We start from the raw sequence: 25,075 nt of genomic DNA on the forward strand, positions 1-25,075 counted from the left end.
TCCATGAAAAAGAGGGTGGTGTATTGAAAGATGAAGATGTGTCTGTGATATGGGGCTGCGTGAGGAAATTTACACACAAGTCAGTGTGTAGAAGATAAAGCATGTTTCAAAGATTCCATCCCTCTTACACCATGTGTGAAAGATTCATAAAGCACTTTGGAGAGAACAATTTGAAGGACCATTAATGAAAATGTTTTAATAATTATCTCTTGACTCTTCTTAGTGTGACTACTTACTTGAGAGCTGACAGAAAGGACGGGAAAAAAATCACATATAAGAGGACAGAATTATCACCTGGAAGGATTCACAACCTCTCCAAAGGTTCTGAAGCACTGAGAGATGCCAACATTCTGAGAAGGATGATGTGATGGGAGGAAGGAGGTGAAACTTCATCTCCAGGGAGGTCAGGATGCTCAGGAACAGCTGTGTGTTCAAAGCAGCTGCCAAAATGCAAGAAGTATTTAGCTAATCAGAATTTGCTGGAAAATTTTGACCATTAAGAAGATAAACATGCATGTGGTGAAACCTCCAGAGAGGACTGAGGTTGAGCAGGGGACTGAGCAGTTTGCAGCACTTGGAAATAGCTTCTGCTTGAAGATGACAACTTGCTTCTGCAGCCTTGCAAACACTGCTCAGAAAGCTGCTTGAGGTCACTCCTGGATCTCTCACTTTGGTGACCCAGAGCCACTGCCCCATCCACCGTGCAAAAGCCAAAGGAAAATCTGGTGCAGGGAAGGAAATGTTAAGTTTTGGGCTTGTTTTGGCATGTTCTAGGTATGGTACATAAGGAACAAGATCTTCTTTACCCAGACTCTCCAACTCCACTTGGAGTGAACAGTGGAGGATACCTTTGTAGTCAAGAAATTCCCTAATGTTTTAGAGATTTTCCTAAGTCACAAGAGATTTCTGAGGGATTTTAAAACCCTTTAAAGCCATTCAAAAGTTCCAGAAGTGAAAAATGTCCCATGTTAAAGGGCTTTGGGTTGAGTGCCCTGCTCAAATGCTGGCTGTATCAGAAAATGATGCTATAAATGCAATCTCATCCCCTGTTCCAGGTACATCACACACATCAAAGCCATGAAATCAATCCAATACAGAACCCTATGTCTTGATAATGTTTCTCTGTGAGCTTCAGTGCAAACCTGGTGTCACAGCAGGAAGAAATACCAGCACAGGTAACAATCTCCTTTGAAATACTAAATACAAAAGATGTACTCTTTTTTTTTTTTTTAAACTTGTGACAGCATTTGTTAAAAAAACCTGCTTTTGAGAAGGTGATATCCTCTCTATAATATGGAAAAAAAACCCCTCTACAGGCCAGAACAGGCAGTTGCTACCCTCACCTAGCACAGGGCTGCTTCAAGTGGTTAGATCCACAGACTCATCACCATGGAGGGCTGTTTCTGCCTTCCTTGTCCTCAGACTATTAAAACATTGGCTTGTAGGAATGGTAAAAGACAAGAATACATAAAAACAGTAAAATGTTTATTTTCTTAGAAAAAAAGAGATTGAAAATGATTGTGATCACACTCCCATTCGTGCTCAGCAAAGCCAATACTGCAAGCTTAGTCCTTGATCAAGATGCCTATTAAATGAAACTCTTTTTCCTCTTAAAATACAAATTCCTGCTCGTGTACCACTTCCAGTATTTCAGGGATAACATGCTTTTAATGGATAATAGTTTCCCAGCTTCTTCTGAGCAGAGAAACAAGGCCTGCCATGGCTAGAACAGCCCATATCTCCCAAGTTTGGAATCACCAGCATTAATAAGCACTCAGCCTGAACAGGGACTGACAGACAGCTTAAGGGTGTTTCTTAGATGCTTGACTGGTCGCTTATGGAAGCTTTGTATAACACTACCTCATCTGATAGAAAACAGGCCAGAAGCCTCAATAAAATCAACAACGTCTTTTGGATTAAACTTTAAGGATTTGCTGCGTTATCTGGACACAGAAAAAAGTGAGAAGTTGTAACAAGTTTTAACTAGCAGCAACAAAAGCAGTTCCTTACGAGTTCTTAGCAATATTCCTCATCAGTTCAATTAAGAAACACTGTAACTGAATGGAGCATATAATGTGGAAATTATCTTCTTCTCTTATGTAGTGCTGTTCACTATAGAAGACTTCCAAAAGGTCTTGACTGGGTTGGAATCTATTTACACAGTAGTACTCCTGGCAGCAGCAGCAGCAGAATTGGCACTATGTGACATCCTCCTCTTCTGAACAGTAATCCCGACCCTGTAAGGAGAGGAGCCAGAGAGTTTGTAAACAACAATTTGAAGGCAGGAATCCTGGGAATTGGGTCCATACTAATAATGCATTTCAGGTCTTTAAACTTAGAGGAGGCTTAAATCCAGAGCTGGGGAGAAACCTGAAAAATATGGATCAGAGATTGTGTAACTCCAATTTTTTCTGGAAGGCCTGGAGGGAAGTGGGATAGGAGACCCCCCCTTTCTGTCACTCTTAATTTCATGATTTTCCTCCTCTGTATTGAATTCTGGGGGGTTCTGATTTACAAACTGATTTACAAACCTACTTTGTGTAAATATCTACCTGAATGGACACATCCTTGGCAAGAGCATAAATCTCCACGGTAGAAGCAACAAAACTAATCCTGTAAGCAAGGCAAGTCTGGTGCTGTGAACAAGAACACCTCATCTGATAACCTCAGCAAGAGCTTAACCTAAGAGCAAAAGATACTCTTCATATGGAAATTACACTTGCACCATGGGAGAAAATAGGCCAAGCTTCACAGAACACAGATTAGTTGTGTTATGCTTTCCATCCTATCCCATCCCAAAGATGGGACAAGACTTGGAGCAGGATCTATGTATTAAACTCAGAAGGTCTGGAGAAGGTATGTCCTGTCCCTCATTAGCTGTTTTTTGCAAAAAGGATCTGATGGGACTTAATGTCCTTCTTTTTCTATACCAAAACAACTGGAGCTGAGCTTTTCAACACAAAAGCCACCAAAGATGTCCTGCTCAAAACAAGGGCCTTGAATGCAGGAGAAGAAGACAGGAACAAAGAAAAAAAAGAAGAAAAAGAAGGAGAAAAAACAACAAACAAGAAGAAAAGGAAAAACATGAGTCTCAGACCTGCAATAAAATGTAAAAGCCCCATCCAAGCTGGCCATGTATACTGGAATAGCTCATGTGGAAAGTTAAGCAGGTGCATGGGTTTGAAGGTTTGAAGGAGGGCTCATGGTGAGTGAGCAATTACACATAGAAATTTAAATGGAAATTTATTCTTCTAAAAAGAGGAGGGAAGAAAGCGTGCTACAAGGAAGCCAAAAAAGTTAAAATTCCTTTTTTTTTTTTTTTTTTTTTTTTTTGTCTAAAGCTTATTCTCTTTATATATATATATATATTCAGAAATAAGGTCAGTGTCCCTCAGGAAGATCAGAGAAAGCACAAAGCTGCCTTCCCCACTTCACTGTAAATCCAGCACACAGGGGTTTCTTCTTGGTGTTACAATTGTTTTTTATAAGCCACTCTCTTCATATAGGAAACTGCTTATGATGATAGGACTGGCAGTGATTTCCTTTAGTACACACTGTTCTACAGCCCACATTAATTATATTAAAGGAAAGAAATTCTGATGATCTTTCTGCTGCTTCCTGCGTAGGATTCTGAGAAAGCAGCAGTTTTTTCAGACCATTTTCCATGATAGCCATCATCAAGCTCTCTTAGCTAGAAAACACAAAATGGGGTAAATATTCTATATGCAACATTTTATACAGCAGAGCTTTTACCTTTGGTTTTATTGCTATTTATTATTAATCATAATTTCATGAAGTCTTGGTGGCCCTCTTCAATCTGTGGATCTGAGGTAGCAAAGACTATGCTCAGGATTTAGGGAATGAGAAAGTGGTTTGGGAGGGATCTTAAATAATAATAATAATAATAATAAAATAAATAATAATAATCTTAGATAATCTAAAGATCATCTAGTTCCCCTGCATGGGCAGGGACACCTCCCACCAGACCAGGTTGCTCCAAGCCTCATCCAGCCTGGCCTTGAACACTTCCAGGGATGGGGATGTCACAGCTTCCTGCAGCTCCATTCTCTGCTCTGCACTGTCCCTGTTCAATTAATGAGATTTAGTCCCAGGGGGTAAGGTGGAGTTTGTGTGGGGTCCAAATAAAGCTGAGATGTAGGTGTGAAACACATTAAGACCAGGGAAATTTTAGGAGAGACAGTAATTCTTCTGCTGTGATTCACTGCATCTCTTTGTGAATCCATATATAGCATGTAACAAAATTAGTCCTTGCAGTATTAGAGAGAACAGAGGTAAAACTAATTAATTTGCCTAAACAGCAAGACAAATTATCTAATTTTGCTGATAGTTTCTCACCACAGCCAGTAGAAAACACTGGGTGTCATGCAGACAGGGACTCTGTTAGTGGGGTGCATCTCTTATCTTTTTAATCAGAGCCAGATTTTTCACCCTGGGATGGGAGCAGTGACTTTTCTCACCACAGCTCAGCTGGTGGGGCCCATTTCTACCTCTTCCAGGCATCACACAGCAGCTCTCAGATTTATCCATCAGCTGCTGTGTTTTCTGCAGGAGGGATGAGTCAGTTGCTCTCTGCTTCCTTCTCAGCTTTCCAGAGTCAGATTTCTGCCTTTATTGACTGGGCTGACTCTAGCAGAACCAACATCTCATCCTACAAGCAAGGTTGACTTCTTCACTCACAGGCAGTTCTACCTTTTGGTTTTTACCTTTGGATGGCATTTGCAGAAGGCATTTGAGCTTCCTGCAGGCAGCCAGGAGCCAGGTATGGGCTAGACTTCCTCAGAAATTCCCCAGATGGTTTCATTAAGGCTTTTTTTTGACCTCCAGGATTAACAAATGTTTCGTATTTTCAGCTGCTAAAACATCAGCCTGTGTTCTTTACATTCCACTCTTGGATTGTAGAAATTTTATTTCAGATGCCCTCTCTGTCCCTTCAGTCATTTTATAGAGTCCAAATGGCCCATTTAATTTCCCTAGTTAATCTGCAGCACAAATGTTAGAGCTGTTGTTACTCACTTCTATGAGGTGACTTAAAACCCTTTGGGACTGCAGAGCAAATTGAGAGACATTTTGCTTCTGATTGTAGAATTTCTGTAGCCATGGCCCAAGGATTCAGTGCTTGCCCCATCCAACCCTGGCCCAACTTCTCTGGGCAACACAGGCCAGTGCCTCACCACTCTCACACTGAAGAATTTCTTCCTAATTTCTAGTCTGAATCCACTCTCTTTCAACTTGAAGCCACCCCCCTTTTCCTATCACTCCATGCCATTGTAAAAAGTCCCCCCCCAGCTTTCCTGTAGCCTTTTTAGGTATTGGAAGGTGCTCTAAGGTCTCCCCAGAGCCAGGCTGAACAACCCCACCTCTCTCAGCCTGCCTCCATAGCAGAGGACTTCCAGCCCTCTGACTGGTGATGTTTCCACAGAACAAAAGTTTATTTTCCTGTACCTCCTGTAACTTCTTTACCTTTTCAGTCTTATTTGCACTTAACTATCTAACCAGTCAGTGGTAAGGGGGAATCTGGGACCAGAGTCCCTCCAAGTACCAAAGAACACCAAGCAACAGAGTCTGGTTGTCCTCCCCATGGGACTGGGAAACCTGTGTTTCCACCCCTCCAGTGAAATAATAAATTTGCTCTATTGTGTCTTACCTTTTCTATTTTTTCATCCAGCATTCTGAAGAATTCTTGTTGGCTTTCAGAGATGTGCATGCTGAAAGGCAAAGGAAGATTATGAGTACTGACAGGATTTCAGCTGTTTTAAAATACTGATGCTGTAGTCCAGGTTCAGTGAGGGATTCAGCTGTAAATTTGCACCACAGCAAGAAATAAATCACTTTACATTTTTATCTGCAATATCAATTTTTAAACCTTTTTTTCTTTTTTTTCCCTTTTTTTTTTTCTTTCTGTTTGCCCACAGGAGATCAATTGCATTTAGTTCTGTGCCTGTGTGCTACACTTGGGGTGGTACAAGGAGCCTACATGCATCCAGAGGGGAGTATTCCCTTTTCCAAGAAAGTTTCAGAAAGTTCATAGCCCACTAACTTTCCTTGGGCCAGTGATAGCTCCCTCTGTGTAAAGACAGCTCTTCAAAGCCTGTCAACCTCACCACCACAAAATGAGATGCCTACAGCATGACTTTGCACTGGAAGATGAATCTGCCTGCCCTGCTACAGCTGTGCTCTGCATTCAACAGCCTCTGCCAAGCCCAGGACCATGCTTGCTCTTCCCCTCCCAGCTGGGTGGGTTTTACTGCTCCCCAAGAGGACCCCACAGACCATTCCTTTCACTCCCTGGAAAGCATTCAAAGCCAGGCTGGATGGGGCTTGAAGCAACCTCGTCTAGTGGAAGGTGTTCCTGCTCATAGCAGGGGTTTGGAATTAGATGACCTTGAGGTCCTTTTCACCCCAAAGCTTTCTGTGATTCAGTGATTTAATTCTGCAGCACCAAAGGCTCAGGGTTCACAATATGATTTTGCAGGAATGAAGAGGGCTGGGAAGCCCTCTGTATTCATTGTCTGTAAAATGCTGATGGTGGCACAAGGCCCTTCCCCAAAGGGGATCTGCAAGCTAAAAATACAGAGAAGTCAGATAAAAAGGAAAGGATGAGGAGGCAAAGATGAGGATGTGTGGCAAATGCCATTTGGGGTGTGTCTGCTTTATTTATGATGGGGGGTGGTAAGAGTGTCCTTCCTGAACTGACTGTGTCCCTCTGGGCCCACAGGAGCTGTGGCAAAGAGCCAGGGACTCCGTTTGGGACAAACAGAAGATGAAGAAAAGGAAGGATGGGAAACTGGTGCCAGAGTTAACATTGATGCCAAGTGGTAAGAAGGTCTCAGAGATTTTCCCCAGCAGTAAAAACTGTCTTGGTTTGCTGAATCCCCACCCCAGACTCATCTTCCTCAGCACTATCTTTTCAGATGACTTCCCAAGTGCCCAACAATTTGCTGCCCTTTCCTACAAAGCTCAGCATTCACACTTTCCTTGCTACAGGGATGAATGTATACAATGATTTGCTTATGCCAGCCATAAATGAAGGCTCAGTTCAGAAGAGAAGGCCTCAGGAGTGGCACTGAAACCTGCAGCTGTTAATTCAGGAGAGGGAACAATCCACCTTTCAGTGGCTGTGGGTGGTGGTGTCCCCAGCTGTCTGCCTGTCCTTCAGGTTCCCACCTTCCCCTCTGAAACCAGGAAAAAAAATGCTGCTTTGGGCAACTAAGCCTGACAGCTACATATTTGGGTGTCTTGGAGTGAGGCTTTAGGAGAGTACAGCCCTTTCTGGGTAGCTAAGCACCAGAAACATATTCCTGTCTTTTCAACAGCACAGATTCAGTTTCTAAGAAAATCAGATGATACTGTAGTGACTCACCCCAACCATAATTCACAAGGAAACTAAAGGAAAAGGGAGGGATGGGGAGGAGTATTGTGTTGTTATATGCAGGAAAAATCCCTTGCAGACCATGATCTTCAGAAAAGTTTGGTTGGGCAGTAAAACTGTCCCATGAAGTAGAGATGCAACATCCCCTCTGCCCCCCACAAGCAGGGCATAAAGAGCAGCATTTCTGCTGTTGTTCAAAATCCAACAGCAAAGCTTTATCATGAGCCCAACTGTGTAATCTGTTATTTTCAATCCAATTAGTGATTAAAACGTAACAGTGATTTATGTAAGAAATGAGTTACTAATCTCACCAACCAGCTCTGCCACAGGTCTTAAATATTTCATGGTATATGTAACACTGAGTAATCTCAGTAAAACTGTGAGGGAAGGATGGAGAAACTCTCAGCTACATGACAATCCTTGTTTTAAGAACTTGACCAGTTTAAAAGGAAGAAGTTTACCAGTCCTGATCCCAGGAAGTAGAGCTGCTAATCTAAACCACAAATTAGTAAAAACAGCCCTGGGAATTTAACTGATAGTGTACTAAGGAACACCAGGGCAAATCTAATTTTGTTTATGTGTCAGTTGAATGGAAAACTGGGAAAAAACCCACAGTATGGAGCTCCTATAAGACATGCCAAGAGGCATCTCATATTTTCAAGCCCTGCACATCACCATGCAAAGGAGGGGATGCTGCAGGGATGCAAGTATGAGCACTGCCCAGCTGTGCCATTGGTGACATGGGTGAGCTTACCTGTTTTATTTAAATTGGGCATGGGTTTAGGGCTGCTGGAACCACTAATCAATTTTTTTACTAGGCAATAATTGGGAATCTCACAGATACCACTTCATCCTGTGATTATACAAATAATAATAAAAAAAGAATTGAACTTACTTTACTCTGGGTTGATGCACTAATCCTGGGATCTCCTTACTAGATTTAAGTCTTACATTTGAACTGGCACTTTTTTCCTGAAACACAGAGAAAAGACAGAACAGAGATACCATCAGTATCTATTGAACACACAGTGTGACAGGCATCTGTCATCATGGTGTCACACTGCACTGGGTTCAGGCTCTAGTAGCACAAAATTCTGATGGGTATAACCCTGAGGAATCAGATGACAGAAAACTGAACTTCTCATCAACATAAACAGAAATATTCATGGGTACTCACAGGCTGTGGGGATGAGCCTCATGTATACATAAATACATAAATACAACAATAATCATGTCCCACTAACACACAGGCATTCTCACACCAGTTATTCCCATACTGTGTTCCCAGTTGCCTTGGGATGGCACCAGGGGAAACCCCTCTGGACACAGGGAACTCCAGATGACATGTTCATACAGCCAGACACTGCTGGAGCTGTGTGGCTGACAAAGGGGAAAAGCCCATAAAATCCATGTTCCAAACCAGCAAGAATTCCCTACAAAATGCTCTCATTCTTCCAACATCATCCAAAGCTCAATTTTTAAGATTTTTGGTAGGCTGCAGTTACATAAATGCCACTGCTGGATGAGATATTCCATGTCTTTATTTCACTCCTGTCAACATCTGTTTTATTTGCATTAATTTTCCATTTTGCACAAGGCTCAAGATTTAAGACCCAAGAGAATGAAGTTATAGTTCTTGCTACATGACAAATTTCAGTAAGCATGGGTAAAATGTACATTTTAAAGGCCATATGCATTGTGACACACATGAGAAGTATTATGGCTTTGGGAGAAGCCTTAAATCTGATTTGTTGTACCAACTTTTCATAGGTTTGGTTATCTGGGACTTTTGAATAGTAGAAATAAATTATTATCTCCCAAAGAATATTACAGCCTGCTCACACAGTAAGCTCCTGGTCCTCAGATGTATATGCATGGATTTTGTCTGGGTTCACCAAACAAATCTGAGAGTAATAGTGAGAACAGGTATGTTATACAACAGAATGAAAGACAATCCTTAACAGTTTAAAAAATTTATAAGCTATTTAAAGCACTAATAGAGGCTGGGTATTTAAGGGTTTATCTCCAGTAAGTTTCCTTGGAAAAAAAAAGCAGGTAAAAAAAAGCAAAAAGAGGAAACAATAACTGAATTTATTCTGTCAAAGATGAATAAAAATAGCTTTGAATGCTTAAGATGTTGCAGTGCTTAAAATAATAAGGAAACAAGGAAAATACTCGAGGCAATAGTAGGTGAAGAACTGGTTTAAAATCCAATTACAGAACAGTGGTATCTGACACATATTTGAGACTCAAAATGACTGTAGGTCTGATACTCCCTTTACTGTCCACTCTGATTCTAATGTGTCCACCATCTCACCTTCTGCATCACCTCTACCCCTCATAAGCAGGAGAACACAGGGAAAAGACTCAAAATGAGCTCTGCCCACCTTTTCCAGAGTGCAGCAAATCTTTTCTCTGGGAAAATGTCAGTGCCAGCTGAATCTTGCTGCTGTGGGTCAACCCCAGCAGTGGCCATCAGGCCAGCACTGGGACACAGTGTCTGGTTCCTGGCATGGCCATGGAAAAGGAGGGCTCATACACTGTGCAATCAGGCTGGCCAGGGATGGATCCTTCCCTCCCCCACAAACTTTCAAAGGCTTCTTGATCAGAATGTGAAATAACACTGGGAAACTCTAAAAGATCCAAATCCTGAAAGCTTCACCTGGTGTCTGTCAACTACCACAAAAGGAAGATATTGCCCAACTGAACCACCTGAGGGCACAGATCCAAACCACTTCAAGAGATTTCTGCCTAACCTGTTCTCCAAACTCCCATCCTGCAGGTTTTCTCCACAACCTGTCTTTCATTACCACCCAGCTTAAATCCTTGCCAGATGTCTTTTGCCTCTCTCAGGGGCCACAGAGAAAAACCATCTGTCATGCCTTTTAAAGCAACCCTTCACATATCAAGTGACTTATGTTCTCCTCTGTTTTTTAGCCAAAACAAATCATTTCCTTCCATCTTCCCTTACAACTTACATTTGGGAAACCTTCTATTCTTGTCACTCCCCTCTCAGCTCTTTCCCATCTGCCTTCAGCTCTCCTCCAGAGCACGTTGCCAATTTCAGTCACAGTATTTAAAGCCTTGCTGAAGTCAGGATGGAGCCCATGTCTTGCCATATTTAAAAGCAAAAGAAGCCCCCATTTTTAATCCAAGATCCCAAACCAGCAAGATTAGCCTCCCAGAATCAGAGACAGCATTTTTCTGCCTGCAGCAGCACTCTCAGATGTGTATCAAATGGACAGAAGCTGCGTGTGGCTCTCCCAACTATTTTAATACTATTGAGGTTTCCCTAAAAAAGGGAAGTATATTTATTTTTAGAAAGCAGGTTAGATCCCTTATTTGAGGATGAGAAAGCCCAACTCCTGAGGCAGCTCTGCTTCAAATCTTTCTGTTTTCTGAGAGCCCTCTCAAAGGGTTTGCCACTGAAATGTCAAAGTTTTATTACAACATATACAGGGGACATTTGGCATTCACACTTAAAAACACGAGGTATTTACTTGCTGAAGGAGAAATAAGGTGAGATCAACTTTTTTAATAGCTGCATAAAATTTGTGGTACTGTACTCAAGATCTCTCTGAAGGCACAAAGTTGGTGGGCATGATCTCTCCTCCTGCCCTAAACCTTCAATTGTTTAACAAAGGAATTATTTAGTGCCAACAGAATTATTAGAAAGCAAATTATCCACCTGACTCAGAGTCTAACATGTCTTCCTAAAATTAACAAAAATCACATGCAGCAAGCAAAACAGGCATTCTTAAATCATGTCAATTCTGCTATTTCTAACCAAAACCAGCTTTTAAGTCTGCAAGTTGATTTACAGGCAAGTAAATCAACCAAGTTTTAACATACACTCTATTTTCTTTTCAAGTCAGGCGAGTGCAAGAAGAAAAGCAACTCTTAAAATTTAGCAGGCTTGTCCCATCACAGCAATGTTCAGACAGTGATGGATGGGCATGTTACTACCAGCACTGCCAGCTGTAAGAGCTTTCTGTCTGAGTCAGAAGTATTCTTCAATCCATGCTCACAGGCACTGCAGTTATGATGAGGAGAAAGTTGGAGTTAAATGTGGAAATACTGTCTCAATTTTCACTGCAGTGCTGTAGTATTAGCATTCAATTACTTCCCTACATTAATTAACTCCTTATTTAATCCTAATGTGATAATGAGAACTGTAATTTAAACCTTATACCACACCAATGATTCTAACAGCAAAATCACATTTCATAAAGGTCACCAAAGCCCCATGACCCCTCTGTCTTTTTGTAAGCCATATAAAAGTACTGCAGCTGCATCAGGCCAAGAAACTTCCTTGATTGCTACAAAGAATTTAACAAATAAAATCTATTTCAAAACCCAAATCAGTAAGCTGACTTGAAAATCTCTCTGGCAAAGCAAAGAGCAGCAGAGACATGGTGATCAAGGCTGATGAACCCATGTTCAATAAAAAAAACCACATTAGGTCTTTTGCTCTGTGCTATGAACTTTCCACTTTGGCCCAGTCCTTAGGAGAGACCCCTGATATGGATCAGTTCCTTGACCTTCCCCTGGGAAGCACCTTGTGAGCTGTTAAAAACAGATTACAGACTTAGCAAGACCTGGAACATCAAGACCTAGCAAGAATCACACCCGACCTCCCAGCAGGCTTACCAACTCCTGCAGGAACACCAATAAATGGATGTGACACTTGCACAAAGACAACTGCAAACACCATGCTTGGTGCTCAGCAGTCAAACCTGACAACACTTAACTCACAACTTCTCAACCTGAAGCATTGCAAAAGCAGTTTTGAAACAAACTGAGGCATGAGCTGCCCGTCAGGATCACTTCTTCCCTACCACTGAAATGCAGAACTGCTCTCATTCCCTGACTGTTCATGAAAAGCTGGGCTGCTGGACAAGATGGATGTCCCTGTGGATTCACATCCTTAAATTATTACAAGTTTTTCTGATATTAAACTTCAAGCAGGGTACACTTTGCTTCTGAATCTGAAATGCACTTAAAGGCCCATTTCATCTCCTGGAGGTGCCTAAACCCCCCTGAGGACCTGTTCCATCTCACAGAGGTGCCCAAATTTCTTTTAGGGGTCAGTTCCATCTCACAGAGGTGCCCAAATTTCCTTTAGGGGCCAGTTTCATCTCACAGAGGTGTCTAAATCCCCCTTAGACAAATGGTGTATATGCCCATAATGCTGCTCATCTGAATCATAGCCTGGATGATGCTTCCAGCAGGAGACCATATGTCCTACAGACTAATTTTGCAGCTCTTAAACATCACAATGGCAATGAAGGACTGGAAGGACTCTTTGAGACACTGCTCTGGATATTTTAAAACAGGTGGGCAAGGCATGCACAGAAGCAGAGCTGAAGGGGAAGATGGACAAACAGCCAGAGGAGCAGAATGTAGGTCCCCTCAAGAAGCCTGTGCCACGTGTAGGTAGAACTGATAAAATAATTTTCAGTGGAGAAAGGAAGGACAAACAGTACACAGGGAAACACAAGATGGGGACATGTTTGATGGTGTTTCAAATTCAGTTAAACCAAAGGCAATCAACTGAGTGTACTAAGCAGAAGGAAAGATGCTCCTTTGAGCCTCTTGACTCCTCTACAATTTCTTTCAAATGAAAGGTGGAACAGTCACACAGTGCCCTAAACTTGGGGGCAGTAACACTGCACTGTCCCATTAATGTCCTAGGACTGCTAAAGCCTTTCTGTTACCATGTACTTGCTCTCTTGCCTCAGAAAACACAACTGCCTGACCATGCATTGCTTACAGGTGTGCTTGCCTCAAAACCTGGGAGCTCCTCTTCCTGGGGTCTCTTCTCCAGCCCCCTCCTGTACTTTCCTGCTGGTCAGATAGCACCAACTGAACCAGCTGGGATCACACTAAGCTCAGACCAAGGCAGTGCATGGCTATTTGCCCAGTTTGCTCACTTCTGAAATGGCTGCACCCTTGATAATGAGGTGGCAGATGCACTGAAAGCTCAGGATGTTATCAAGGCTCATCTGGGAAAGAGAAACATTTTGACTATTCAGTGGTCTCCTCCTAATCCTAAAATTCAGAGTCTAGTTTAAGCCCCAAATTCCTGGAGCTTAGAAGCACTTTCAATTAATATTACTGTACTGTCATGAGCTTGATGGGGGGGGGGGGGGCAGCTTCTGGCCCCCCAAATCCCCCATGGGACCCAGGAGAGCAGCAGAGACAGCTCCATGGACACAGCTGTACCAAGCAGAAACTCTGGTCTAGATTAATAACACAGACAAATTCAGAGAATGTTTGTCAATACTGAAAGGTATTGAAAAGTGCCCCTTCCACTCTTACCCTGTCAGGTTTTGTTTACCTGGGTATCAATTCTGCTGTGAGGAGGAAGAAAGATGTCACCATTGTAGTCAGTTCACAGCTTTACACTGACACTGGGGCTTTCTTCTCCCTTTGCTCATGCACAGGAGGCACCTTTGAAAAGACTTCAAACTATGCAGCTTGTGCCACTGCATGATTATAAATAGTGCCCATTTGCATGGCTGCAAAGAAGGTTCCAGAGGAGAAATGATAGATATATCAGGGGTAAGTCTTACCTCCCAAACGTTCAGTAAATTGGACTGCCCAAATGAATTTATGAAAGCAAATTTCATAGCATAATTATCTTGCTGAAAGACAAAATGATCATGCAGATGCTTTGTTTAAAATTATTTAACATCTAAGTATTGATTAAATAATTTAGAGGAACTGTCTATCACAAAACTCAGAAAACAGAATCATTTCCAGGCAAGAAAAAGAATATGAAATAATATAATAACAAGTAACTTGATTTAATTCTACATGTACTCTGCTTCTTGTTATTTTTGGTCCAAGCCATCAGCCTACTGTGGAAAAGCTAGCCAAGAATTCTTCAAGCCCTGCCAGAACTAGAAATATTGGCCAGAAGCATTTGTCATTTCACAGCTCAGTCTCCAAAAAGCAAGATGCTGGACTTCCACAGCCAAGAAAATACAAGGTGCAAGGGACAATAAGAAATGGACTTATTTAATATTATTGGAATGCATCAGATGAAATGAATACAAGTACTCCTAATTCTTGTATGACTTTAGCATGACAAATAGACTTCATTTAGACACTCAGTCCCTGTAAGTAAAAGATTCAGCCACACAGTGTCTGGGATGTGATTCAATCAGCATAAGGCAATGATTTCCAGTCCTCTGCATCCGAGGCAGCCTCCTCCTACAGAGAGCCAGTAGTCCCTTTAACCTTGGCTTAAATTTATTGATTTCTCCACTGGGTATAAATAACAGTACTGCCAGGCAGTTTTGTATGAGTTCATTGCCCACACTGTTAATGGATTTTGCTAACTTTTTCAAAGCACCCATAAAACACAAGGCAATGGTGTCTTATAATTAGGTGCAAAGGCAGAGGCAGCTTCTGCAAAACCAGTGTCTCCAAGAAAAACGTGTGGACACAGAGTTCCTTAAGAACTTTAGGCTTTATATTTACTTACTGGAGGGGACAATATCTTCAGCCACTGCCAGTCCTGTTCATCTCAGCAAGTTACCTGTTGCAGTAAGCAACAGGAGAAGGGTGCCAGGAGGAATCTCTCAAAGAAAATGTATCTCTTTGCTGTTTTATTTAGGACTCAGACCTCCCCTAATGCAAGGTGAGATCCCATCTACAAACTAACAAATTAGGAAATCAGGAAAAAAATAGGAAAACCCCCAGTTCTTCCTCTTGGATCAGGAAAAAAAATCAGAGTAAAATCTAATTGTTCATCTTGGATCAGTCACAGGTGTGCAGATGCCCAGTCTCAAAGCCAAGGTAGCTGCACTAAGGTCATGCTTTTCACCCACCTTATTTTGAGGCAGCAGCAATGCTCACCCACCCAAATAGCATGGTTAGCTATTTAAAGGGAGAACATACCCTGAAAACTGTCTCTGATTGGAACGAGGAGGGTTCTTCAAAAGAGATCAGCTATAAATATTTTTGAGGTACTGATTGAGAAAGACATAAGCAGGAATTAGTTTAAAGGAGAAAGCAAGAAGATCATTTTCTTAAGTTCACTTTGGCATCATATAAAGTTCAGTACTTACATATCTGAGCTAATTAATCAGACTGAATGAATCTAAGCTGTGACAAATACTGAAGGATTGTGTAACAAAGGCATACAGTGCTCTTCATGTCACAGGGGTAGAACTTGCTCACAAACCTCACCATTCAGCTTTCAATTGTGCTTCACAACCTAAGCTTGTGTTTTCAAGCAAGTATTCATCCTGCAGTATTAGTATTTTTAAGGAAAACCTTTACATGGGAAAAACACTGTCAACCAACAGCACCTGAAAGTTATATTTTAAAAAATAATCTCCTATTTATGTAGGTACCAGAAAGCAAAAGTAATTCTTTGGTAGCTTGCACCCTAGCATTAAGTTCCTCTAAACTCAGTCACATAAGAACCTTTGGCAGTCCACATTTTGCCACCAAAGTAATAAGTGATTTCATATTCATACACAGGCTATTAAATTCACACACTGTACTGCTTTAATCAAGAATAGTTAATTAAGCTGTTCCCTTGCTACAGATTTTTATCATTCTGCACCAGCCATGCATCACTTTTATAGGACACAGATTGTGGCCATGATACATGGCTATAATCTGTCCCTCCAAATTAATCTGTCACCATTTGTAAACTCAGAGCAGGTCCAATACATTTTGTTTCACTGGTAACTGGGCCAAGTTTGGGAACACTGAGGACTGGAGGGTAAGTGATGATGGAGCACTACTTCACAGAAGGGAAAAAGGGGGAAGCTGAATTACAAATCTCTCTTGTGGTTTGTCACCCAACAAGACACAAAGGACTTTGTTATTGTTTTAGTGCTTTGTGTTTCCAGCACTTTTATTTCCTTACATGAACTCAAGCTTTATGCTCTGTGCCACTGTCATAAAATCAGTTCCATAATTTACATTAGCACAGAGTAATCATCAGCACACATAATGCAGGAGTTGTAAGCACAGGCCATAAAACCAGGGAGATCTGTAGTGCCAGATTATTAAAAAGGTTAACATGTGATAAGAATCTAAGCTTAAATTTATTACAAGCAAAAATCCCCAACAATTTTCTGTAGCATTACCTGAGCTCAAGGACAAAAAAAAAAAAAAAAGGAAAAAAAAAAAAAATGGCAGCCATAGGAACTAGATTTGAATCTCTGCAGTTTTTAAGTACTCACAGTTTTTTTGATACCAAAAAAAAATAAGTTTACATCACTATTTGGCTATTTACTTATCATAAGAAAAGTGCTTAATGAAGTAAAAAAGTGACCAAAATGAAAACTTGGCTTTTCAAATTGGTGAGCAGAAGAATCTGCTCTAATTCAAACTCATGAAAAAAGGAGCACACAGAGAGAGAAGAAGCTTTCCACACATTTGACCACATTTCCACACATTTATGTAGGTTTTCTAAAAGGTGAACCAATTAGGTTGATGTAAATTGGCTGGGTTTTGACTTTCACAATCTGATGGGTAACTTTAAGAAAATACAACCAAAGAAGGTGGTTTAATGTGGATCCCCATCTCCATCCAGACTCTGCTCTGGGAATCTCCTGGGTATGGAGACAAAAGGAGAAGTCTATAAGAGTACTTTGATAGTTCACTTATTTTAGTTAATGAAGATAGGAAAATAATCCATGGTGAGCCTTATTTGAATGAAAAATCCAGTAAAACCAGAAAGCTTCCAAAACACAACCAAGCCCATAAGGAAAATGCAAGTCCACCCACTGAGCTTTTGGATTGGCTGGCAGAACTTGGACCTTTGGCCTTTTTCCCATTTAATGGTTAGATTTGTTTAGATAAACTCATAAATATGGTTATTTACATGACAAGATAGAACAGTGTATTTGGGGATTTTAGGGAGAACTATTTCATGCTAACTATAAAACAAAAGCATGCCAAACTTTAGTTTAAGAAACATGTTCTAACACTGAGACACTTTTATAATTAATCCTTGCCTCAGATCACCTCAGAACGAGTTATGTTGCTAATTAACAGCAGTTGAGAAATTGCTCATGTTTCTGAAATGGCTGAAATTAGGCCCTGGGTAACAGACAATCCATATCCTTTCTATCCCATGACCAATTTATAGCTAAGCCCTGACTCACTGCATTAAGTTCAAAAATAAATCTCAGCATGAGTGACAGCTCATTGCAGGCTCAGGCAAAACAAGTGACAGGTGAGGATGTATCCCTTCCAAACCCCCCCTCTTTCCAGGAAGGATGAAGACAATCTATTGCTACAGGTTTTTTGTGTATGTGGTCTTTTAGAACAACATCAGGGGCTTCTTAGAGAAGCTACATGGTTGTGGCTAGCAAAGGCTTGGCCAGTGGCCAGCCCCAGCTGGGTTTGCTGCAAGGCTGAGCAATGCCCTTAGCTTGGTAAAAGACTCCTGCTTGTTTGTTTCTTTTTTGTTTTTGTTTTTTTTTGTCTTCTTTTTAAGTAAAAAAAAAAAAAAAGGAGGCAGAAAACCCTATACACAACCCACTAAGAACAAGCTGTACTTGGGAAAGATGTGAGATGTGCCACCACCTCCTTGCTTCTTCCATCACCACTTCTGCCATGGTGCTGAAGTCCTGGGTCACTGCTGAATGTTTTCCCTAGGAAGGAAATCAGGGTAAACACCACTTCTGAGACAGTGTTCCCATATGGATGTTAACCTTTAGAAAAGCTGGGCAGGATGAAGCAACTCAGAGGGCCTGGAGAGCTCCAGAAGCAACAAATCCCACAAATACAGAAGCTGCTAAACTTGTACCTCCAGCCAAGCCCTTCTAAAAAACCAAGCACATTTTGACTTTAACTCTGAAGCAACCTGAAGCAGTTGTTCCACTGCCCCAGCAGCTGCCTGAGTGAGCTGAGGGTTTCCTTTTTTCACCTCATTGCTCAGCAAATGTGCTTGCCAATCCTAAAAAAAAAAAGGGTGGCAAAACATCACCAGCACCTCTCCAACCCTGAAAACACCTCCTGGTTTCCCCTGTGCCAGACAGCCAAACCTGTCCCTCCTCTCTCTCTCACAGCAGCTTCTTTTCTCTGAAGGGTTAAAGGAAGGAAGAAAACCAGGGAAAGAGGGCAGGTTGGTGGCTTGTTCCCTCCCACCCCCATCTTAATCATCCCCTCACACCACAGAGTCCAACATCCAAATCCTGCAGGAAGAGGACAGCAGATCCTGCTCCCCTACACATCATGCCTTTACCCTCTCCAGTATTAGCCTTTCATTTTATATGTTTTAATGTATATTTATTTATTGTATATTTATTTATTATCATTATTTATTATAGTTATTATATTTAATATATATTAATATATTCATATATTGAAAACTTAACCCCAGGTAGTTTCCCAGGAACTGCATAGATTTTGGAATAAAAGTGCTGAGTTGGGTGAAATTTCAGGGAAAATTTGTTACATATTAGCTCCTCTTTGCTGTGTTTGCAGGGAGAGAATCCACTTCTGACTCTCAACTGCTGCTGCAACCCCCCCTGTATTTAAATATATATACATAAAGGCAATTATTATTACCTTATTAAAAAGCATGGGGTTTGTGTTCCCATACATAACATTATCCAGCAGCTTTTTTATTTTATTTAGAGCCACCTGTCTTTGATGTTATCCCATGGAAAGATGACACAGGAGATAAAGCCCCAAGCAGAAGTGCAGAGTCAGAGCCCAACTTGGGGAGATGAAAGTGGAGCCCCCAAGAGCTGCATCTGAACTCACCCAGTTGGGTTTTTTTGTGGGAGCAAGGAGCAAAGTATTTAAAACAAACAAGAAAGGTCCTCTTCCTGATGAGAACACATAAAAGATGGTTTGGGAAGCTGCATGTTAGCTTAGTTCAGTATTACTTTGCTACCTGGGCAAATCAGTGCTTCACGTTAAAAATATTCATGTATATTTATTTTATCACATACCTCCAAGTAATTCCAAGCTGAATCTACCTCCACATTCACAAGAGCCTGAATTATTCACCCAGAATTTTCATACTATCAAAGTGCTTGCAAAGCAATTACAAAATGTATTTTCATTGGGTTTTTTTTCCTCCCTTTGTTTTTCTTGTTCCTTAAAGAAAAAACCCCAACCCTGAACCCTTAAGGGTTATCATCTTACATTGATTCCCTTTCTCCCAGTCCAGTTTCCTGCTCCCATTCCCACCACCCGAAACACAAAAATTCCTCCCAAAACTTGTACTCTTTCAGTGAAAGGGGAAAAACTGAAAAGTAAAATTACAGTGAAAAAAATTCAAGTTGCACCACTTCCAGCCTAGGTTTAAGCATCCGTAGTACAGATCTATTTACCCTTGGAGAAGGCTGAAGGATTTACAGTCACACTGGAGGCAAATATCCAAGAGGGATTTGACCTGAAGTAGCCAAAGCATCAGTGGTGCTTGCCTAAGGAATTCAGTGTCACAGTGATGTAAACCTTCAATGTTCCCACAGTCCCAGCTCAGCCTCCATCCCTCTTATCTCACACAGGAGCAGAAGCTGCTGCTTTTGAGGGTGGCAAAAAAGAAAATTGTTTACCCTGACTCTATTTATCAAGTGCTGCTACAAGCATCCCAGATAAATAAAGAATGGAAAATGTTTCTCATTTAGAAAAAGAAAATCCACCATTTCAACTTAGTATCAAAAGAATTTCTCAAAAGTTTACATTTCTCTCCCTCTCTTGCCCCTTCACAGGTTTATCAGGCTTTTAGGTTCCTTTTTCAGGGGGGTAGAGTGGGTTGTACAGGATCTATGTGTGTAGGTGACACAACTCCACTTCCACTCACCACCAGGAATAAAATCCCTCCTCTTGGTCCACTCACCTCCTCTCTGTAAATCATCCCACAGCTCCACATCCCTCTGGAAGACCCCCAGGGTGGCCACCCCAGCACCAGCAAACCCTCTTGGCAAGGTGGACCTCTGGAGGCTGCAGAATGCTGTCACCTTCCCAGCAGTCCCAAAATGTGCAGCAGCAGGAGAGCAAAGAGAGCAGAACCTTCTGAGTTCACACCAGGTCCTGGGGAGAACTGGATTTGCCAAGCCCATTGCCCTGAGCACAGAGTAATTAAGGCTAAAGAGCTCAATGAGCCAGTTAATACAGGAATTGAGCATGCCAAACAGCCATCTCCAGTTCTTTCTCTTTCTCCATCATTAAATCAGGTTGTCTTCTGCCCACATCTGGCCCAGCAAGCCTAAGCTGATAAAAAAACCTATTTGTTTTTTCCCTGAAAAAACTAAAATTTAAAAAAATAAAAATCCACTTAAAGCCATCTCCTCTGGTTTCAAGTGACTTTGTACAAAACACCAGCATTCTCCCCACTGCAGAGTTTAAATACTTACTGACTTCATCCCCATATTGTCATGAAGCACAACCAAAATTCCAAGCAAGGAAGCACAAGACAACAGCCACAGTAGTGAAAAACATTCCTGCTCAGTAAGGATGTGAGCACACAATTGCCTAATAGGTGGAAAATGTCACAAAAACAGTGAATATTGAAACAGGAAAATAACATTTCAGGCACATTCAGTACAACAGATATTGCCTTTTTGAAGAGTAATTAATTAGTGCTCTCCTGCTCTATTCCTGTGAGTACTCCTCACTCTTGGTTCTTCCATTTAATGTTGCTTCTAGAAGTATTATTTACATTTCTTACTAAAAATACCCATATGAGGAAAAATACACACTAAAATAATTCTGGTGATGAGGAAAGTCTCATATGGACTGTATATGGATTATATATGGATTTTATATGGACTGTATATGGATTTTATATAGATTGTATAGATTGTATATGGATTTCTTCTTTATTTTAGCATCTACACGGGGCAGCCTGGGGTAAGAATTAAAACAATATCTTCCTAAATCAATCCAGCATTCAGACATGGGCAGTATTTGCATTACAGATCACAAAATGTCTATGATTGATGTATCTATAGTACATATTGTGCATACTGTGTACAGTATAGACATTTAAGTTCCTCCCCTTTCACATATGACATTAATTCCTCATTTTCTGCTTGACTTTTAATTTCATATGCTTTATGTATCAGATACTACTTTGAACATATCACTACAGCAAAGTACAATGGTGTTGAACACAGAGCCAATCCTAAGTGTTAGAGAGATGAATGATAAAAGGAGAGCAGTGGTTGGGGCTGAAAAGCAAGACAGGGAATAAAAACCAAATCAAATTAAATCAGCACGTAAATGAGGCTGACAAACAAATACATTTGCAGGTAAATGGAGTGGAAATTTATACTTATTGCAGAAAAAAAAAAAGGCAAAACTCTGTTTATGTTATTAAAGGCTGAGTGAGAGATAGCAAGAGCTACAGAGAGAGACAATTTTCTTCCAGCTCCAGCAGGAACTCATCTCAAGTGCTAACACACGATTTAATTATGGACCTTCAGGACAAAACAGGATTATGCCCAATTGTTTTGAGGGTCTGGATAACAAAAGCAGAAAAATCCTAATAAGTAGCCTTCTGTGCCAATGCAATTCAGAAAAAATACTTCTATTGGTTATAAAAAGTTATAAAAACCTGAACTGCAATAAATAGGAAAGCTGATACAACTCATTAAGTGTAACAAAGCAATGCTAAGCTGCACAAACACACCACATCTTCTTATTTTACCTTTTCTGGCAAGAAAATTTTACAGTGGAAAACCATTAGTGCCACGAGAGTAAGGAAAGGAGGAAAATTAAATTCATCCTGTGATGAGTGTTAAATAGGCTGTAAAGATTGTACAATTAACATAACAGTGCAAGGGTAAACAGTGAGTCTTCTCCAAGTAAGAAATAACCAGATCTTCAGAAATTATAAGGTGTTTTCTTTACTACAGTGATACCAGCTTGGAGCAGGTATGTTTAGCATAGAATCAGCCTTTTAAAATACTTTCTGGTATTTATTTCTTAGCTTTCCAAAGTAATAAAACCAGGTATTATGACAGATGTGATGAGCCATGATTACTTTTGCTGATGTCTAGGACCAAATAAATAATATCTGCAGATCTGAGTGGAAAACTTGAAGCTGGCAGGACTCTGTTTTGGAGAAAGCTTATCATAAAACCATTAAACAACCCCTGGTCTCCCCCAAAAAGATGGGGAATCACCCCCCACCACTGTGGATCCATGGGAAGTTGAGGTTTGGTTTTAACACATGGGGGTTCACCTTGTTTGGCACACTGAGCTGTGCCTGGAGATGTCTTGAGCCCAGAACCTCAACAGAACTTGGCCCACCAAGAAGAGCAAAGCCAACCCACTGCCTTCCCAGGCCCAATAAGCCATGGCACCAGCCCTGCCACTTCCCAAGGTACCAATAACCAGCACAGCAGCTTCTTCAGCTCCAGGAACAACCCCACACTCATGGGCTTCAGCACAATTTCCATGTTTTGTTTTTTTTTTAAATATATGTAGTCAAACACTTGGGATTAAATACATACATAGTCTTGAGAACAAATTACTTCTTTCATCTTTACAGATGTGAGTGTCTAAAAGAGTCCCTAAAAGAGTCCCAGTTTTAGCTGAGCAGCTACCAAAGCATGTGGTGCAGAGTGCCAACAGGCAGCAGAACCCTGGGACTCCTGCACCTTCATCCCATTCCCACCTGCAAGCTACAAGGATGTGTTCATGTCAGCTCAAGGTTTTCCCCACCAAGGACAACATGACTGGCTTGATTTTGAGAGTGGAGATGTCCAGGTAAGATGCTCAAGAAGATGCTGGGAGATGAGATACCAGGAATGAAATTAGGGACAGAGGGATCCCAGCAGCAAGTGGAGGACCAGGGAAACAGCCAGGGTAAAGAAGTCCATCAGGCTGATGGACACAAGGGAACAGTAGGAAAACAATAAGTGACTGTGACAGATCAGTCTGAAAGCAGCTTGGCTTGTTTATGGTTTTGTATTTTCTCTTCCCCCTTGTTAAGAGTCTACATTTTAATTCAAGACCTTCAATTCTGCCAGAAAATGTCTTCACATGGAGCATCTTCTGTGTCACTTAGCATACAGTCCTAGCACATTTGAGGAATATTTCTGCTTCTCCAGGTCAACTACTCTCAAGTTCTGAGCCTTGATAAGCCCCAGGTAGAAGCTGAGAAGTGGCTGATTCACCAACAGAGCCCATGGACACTCCTGCATGCACCAGCCCAGCTCCAGCTCTCTCCTTAAACAGAATAAAAGCCCAGGCTCCTGACCACAGGATCCTTGTACAAAATGACAATTTTCCTGGTGTCTGCAGTGTCCTCCCATTCTCTTTATCAACTTGTGCAACAATCTGTTTTATCCTGACTCAGAAACACTGCAACAGCAAAGGCAGAGATGGCACCACATCCCAGTGCCCAAGTTGTAAGTGAAGAGGTTTTACTCTAAGTGGATCCAATACTATATATGTATATATATATATATATATATATATATTTTTTTTTTTTAAGCAAGACTTCAAAATACCTTAAAAAAGTTACAGTGATGATAATGGGGCTGAAAACCCCTATTGCATCTGAATAACAGAATTCAAGAACAAGGACCAGCAAACAAGATAACCTCCAGTGCAGCAGTTCCCAGGCTGTAACAACATCCAGGTTATCCCTCTGGAGGAGACAGGAATTAGCAGCCTTTAAATAATGAAGAAATGTGTGATTAAGAAACAAGGGAGAAGGGAAATGGGCTGGTTGATTCTCCCAACACCTTTTCTTATTCCCAAAATTTCTGTTGCCTGGAAATGGCTGATCAGAGGCCAGGATTAATGGATGAGCTTGCCAACTTTTCACACATTAAGAAAACTAAAGCCTGAGTGATGGGAAGCTTAACCCATCTTCTAAGCAATGAACTAAAGCATATTTACTAAGGAGAACTTGAGCAGTGAAACTCCTTTAAAAAAATCCAGGAGTGACAAGGATTTGACAATTCCTGGGATTAAAAAGCTGCATACATTAGAGCCAATGTAATCTCCTTGGGGTAGGATGAGGAAAAATGACAAGATTTGGTGTCTGAGATGGGTTTTGTTTTAAAGGATACACATCCTGTCTGTTTGAAGACTTTCTTGATTATTATCTTTTCTTATTTTTCCCCCAATAGATAGGACAGAGAGTTATACCAGCCCTCTAACTACATATTAAGTTACATTTTCCAACAAACCCACTGCTTCCATCAAATATGACCCAATAATAATAAACCAATAAGCAGTGCCCTGTAGAAATGTCTCTTCCTGAGTTTAATCAGGAAGATTAACACTTGGATGGCTACAAGAAAGCAGGCACTGCCAAAAATGCAAAATATCTCTAACAAGCTTTGAATACAATTTCAGCAACTGTGTCCTAAACTTGCTTGGATTTCTCCTTGTTGTCATTCAAGTGGCCAATATGTAAATTTAAATGAAGGTGAAAGCTAGTTTAACAAGTAAACTGCTAGACTCTTAGACTCTTTCCTTTTTTATAAAAAAAAAAAAGAGGATTGCATGGAGTCCCTAAAATGCTCCAAAAAATCTTGCAGTTCCAAATAACCACACTTCTATTGGTGATCAAGCTGATGCACTGTGGCCAGAAAAGGTGCCAGAAAAAGGTGATATTCTCAGCAATGTTGCTGAGGCTCTAAAAAATCCTGCTGCAAACTGAAGCCAAGCCATCTACTTGAGTCTCAGCAATGCAAAGTTGCAGGTGGCAAACTCCTCATCTGGAGACCTAAG

At 41.1% G+C, this 25,075-nt stretch overlaps 1 protein-coding gene across 2 annotated transcripts in view; it reads right to left on the reverse strand.

The window, feature by feature from the left end:
* Positions 1 to 1,464: 1,464 nt before the first annotated feature.
* C8H1orf21 (chromosome 8 C1orf21 homolog) overlaps positions 1,465 to 25,075 on the reverse strand; it is a 72,895-nt gene continuing 49,284 nt past the window's right edge. For both annotated transcript variants that reach the window (XM_030455231.1, XM_030455232.1), the window contains 3 exons: positions 8,286 to 8,362; positions 5,666 to 5,726; positions 1,465 to 2,237 (listed from right to left, as the gene is read on the reverse strand). In XM_030455231.1, the coding sequence (XP_030311091.1) occupies positions 2,199 to 2,237; positions 5,666 to 5,726; positions 8,286 to 8,362 (177 nt within the window). In that variant the 3' untranslated portion in view covers positions 1,465 to 2,198. The remainder of the gene's footprint in view (positions 2,238 to 5,665; positions 5,727 to 8,285; positions 8,363 to 25,075) is intronic.

This window comes from Calypte anna, chromosome 8, assembly GCF_003957555.1.
Source record: "Calypte anna isolate BGI_N300 chromosome 8, bCalAnn1_v1.p, whole genome shotgun sequence".
NCBI lineage: Eukaryota > Metazoa > Chordata > Aves > Apodiformes > Trochilidae > Calypte > Calypte anna.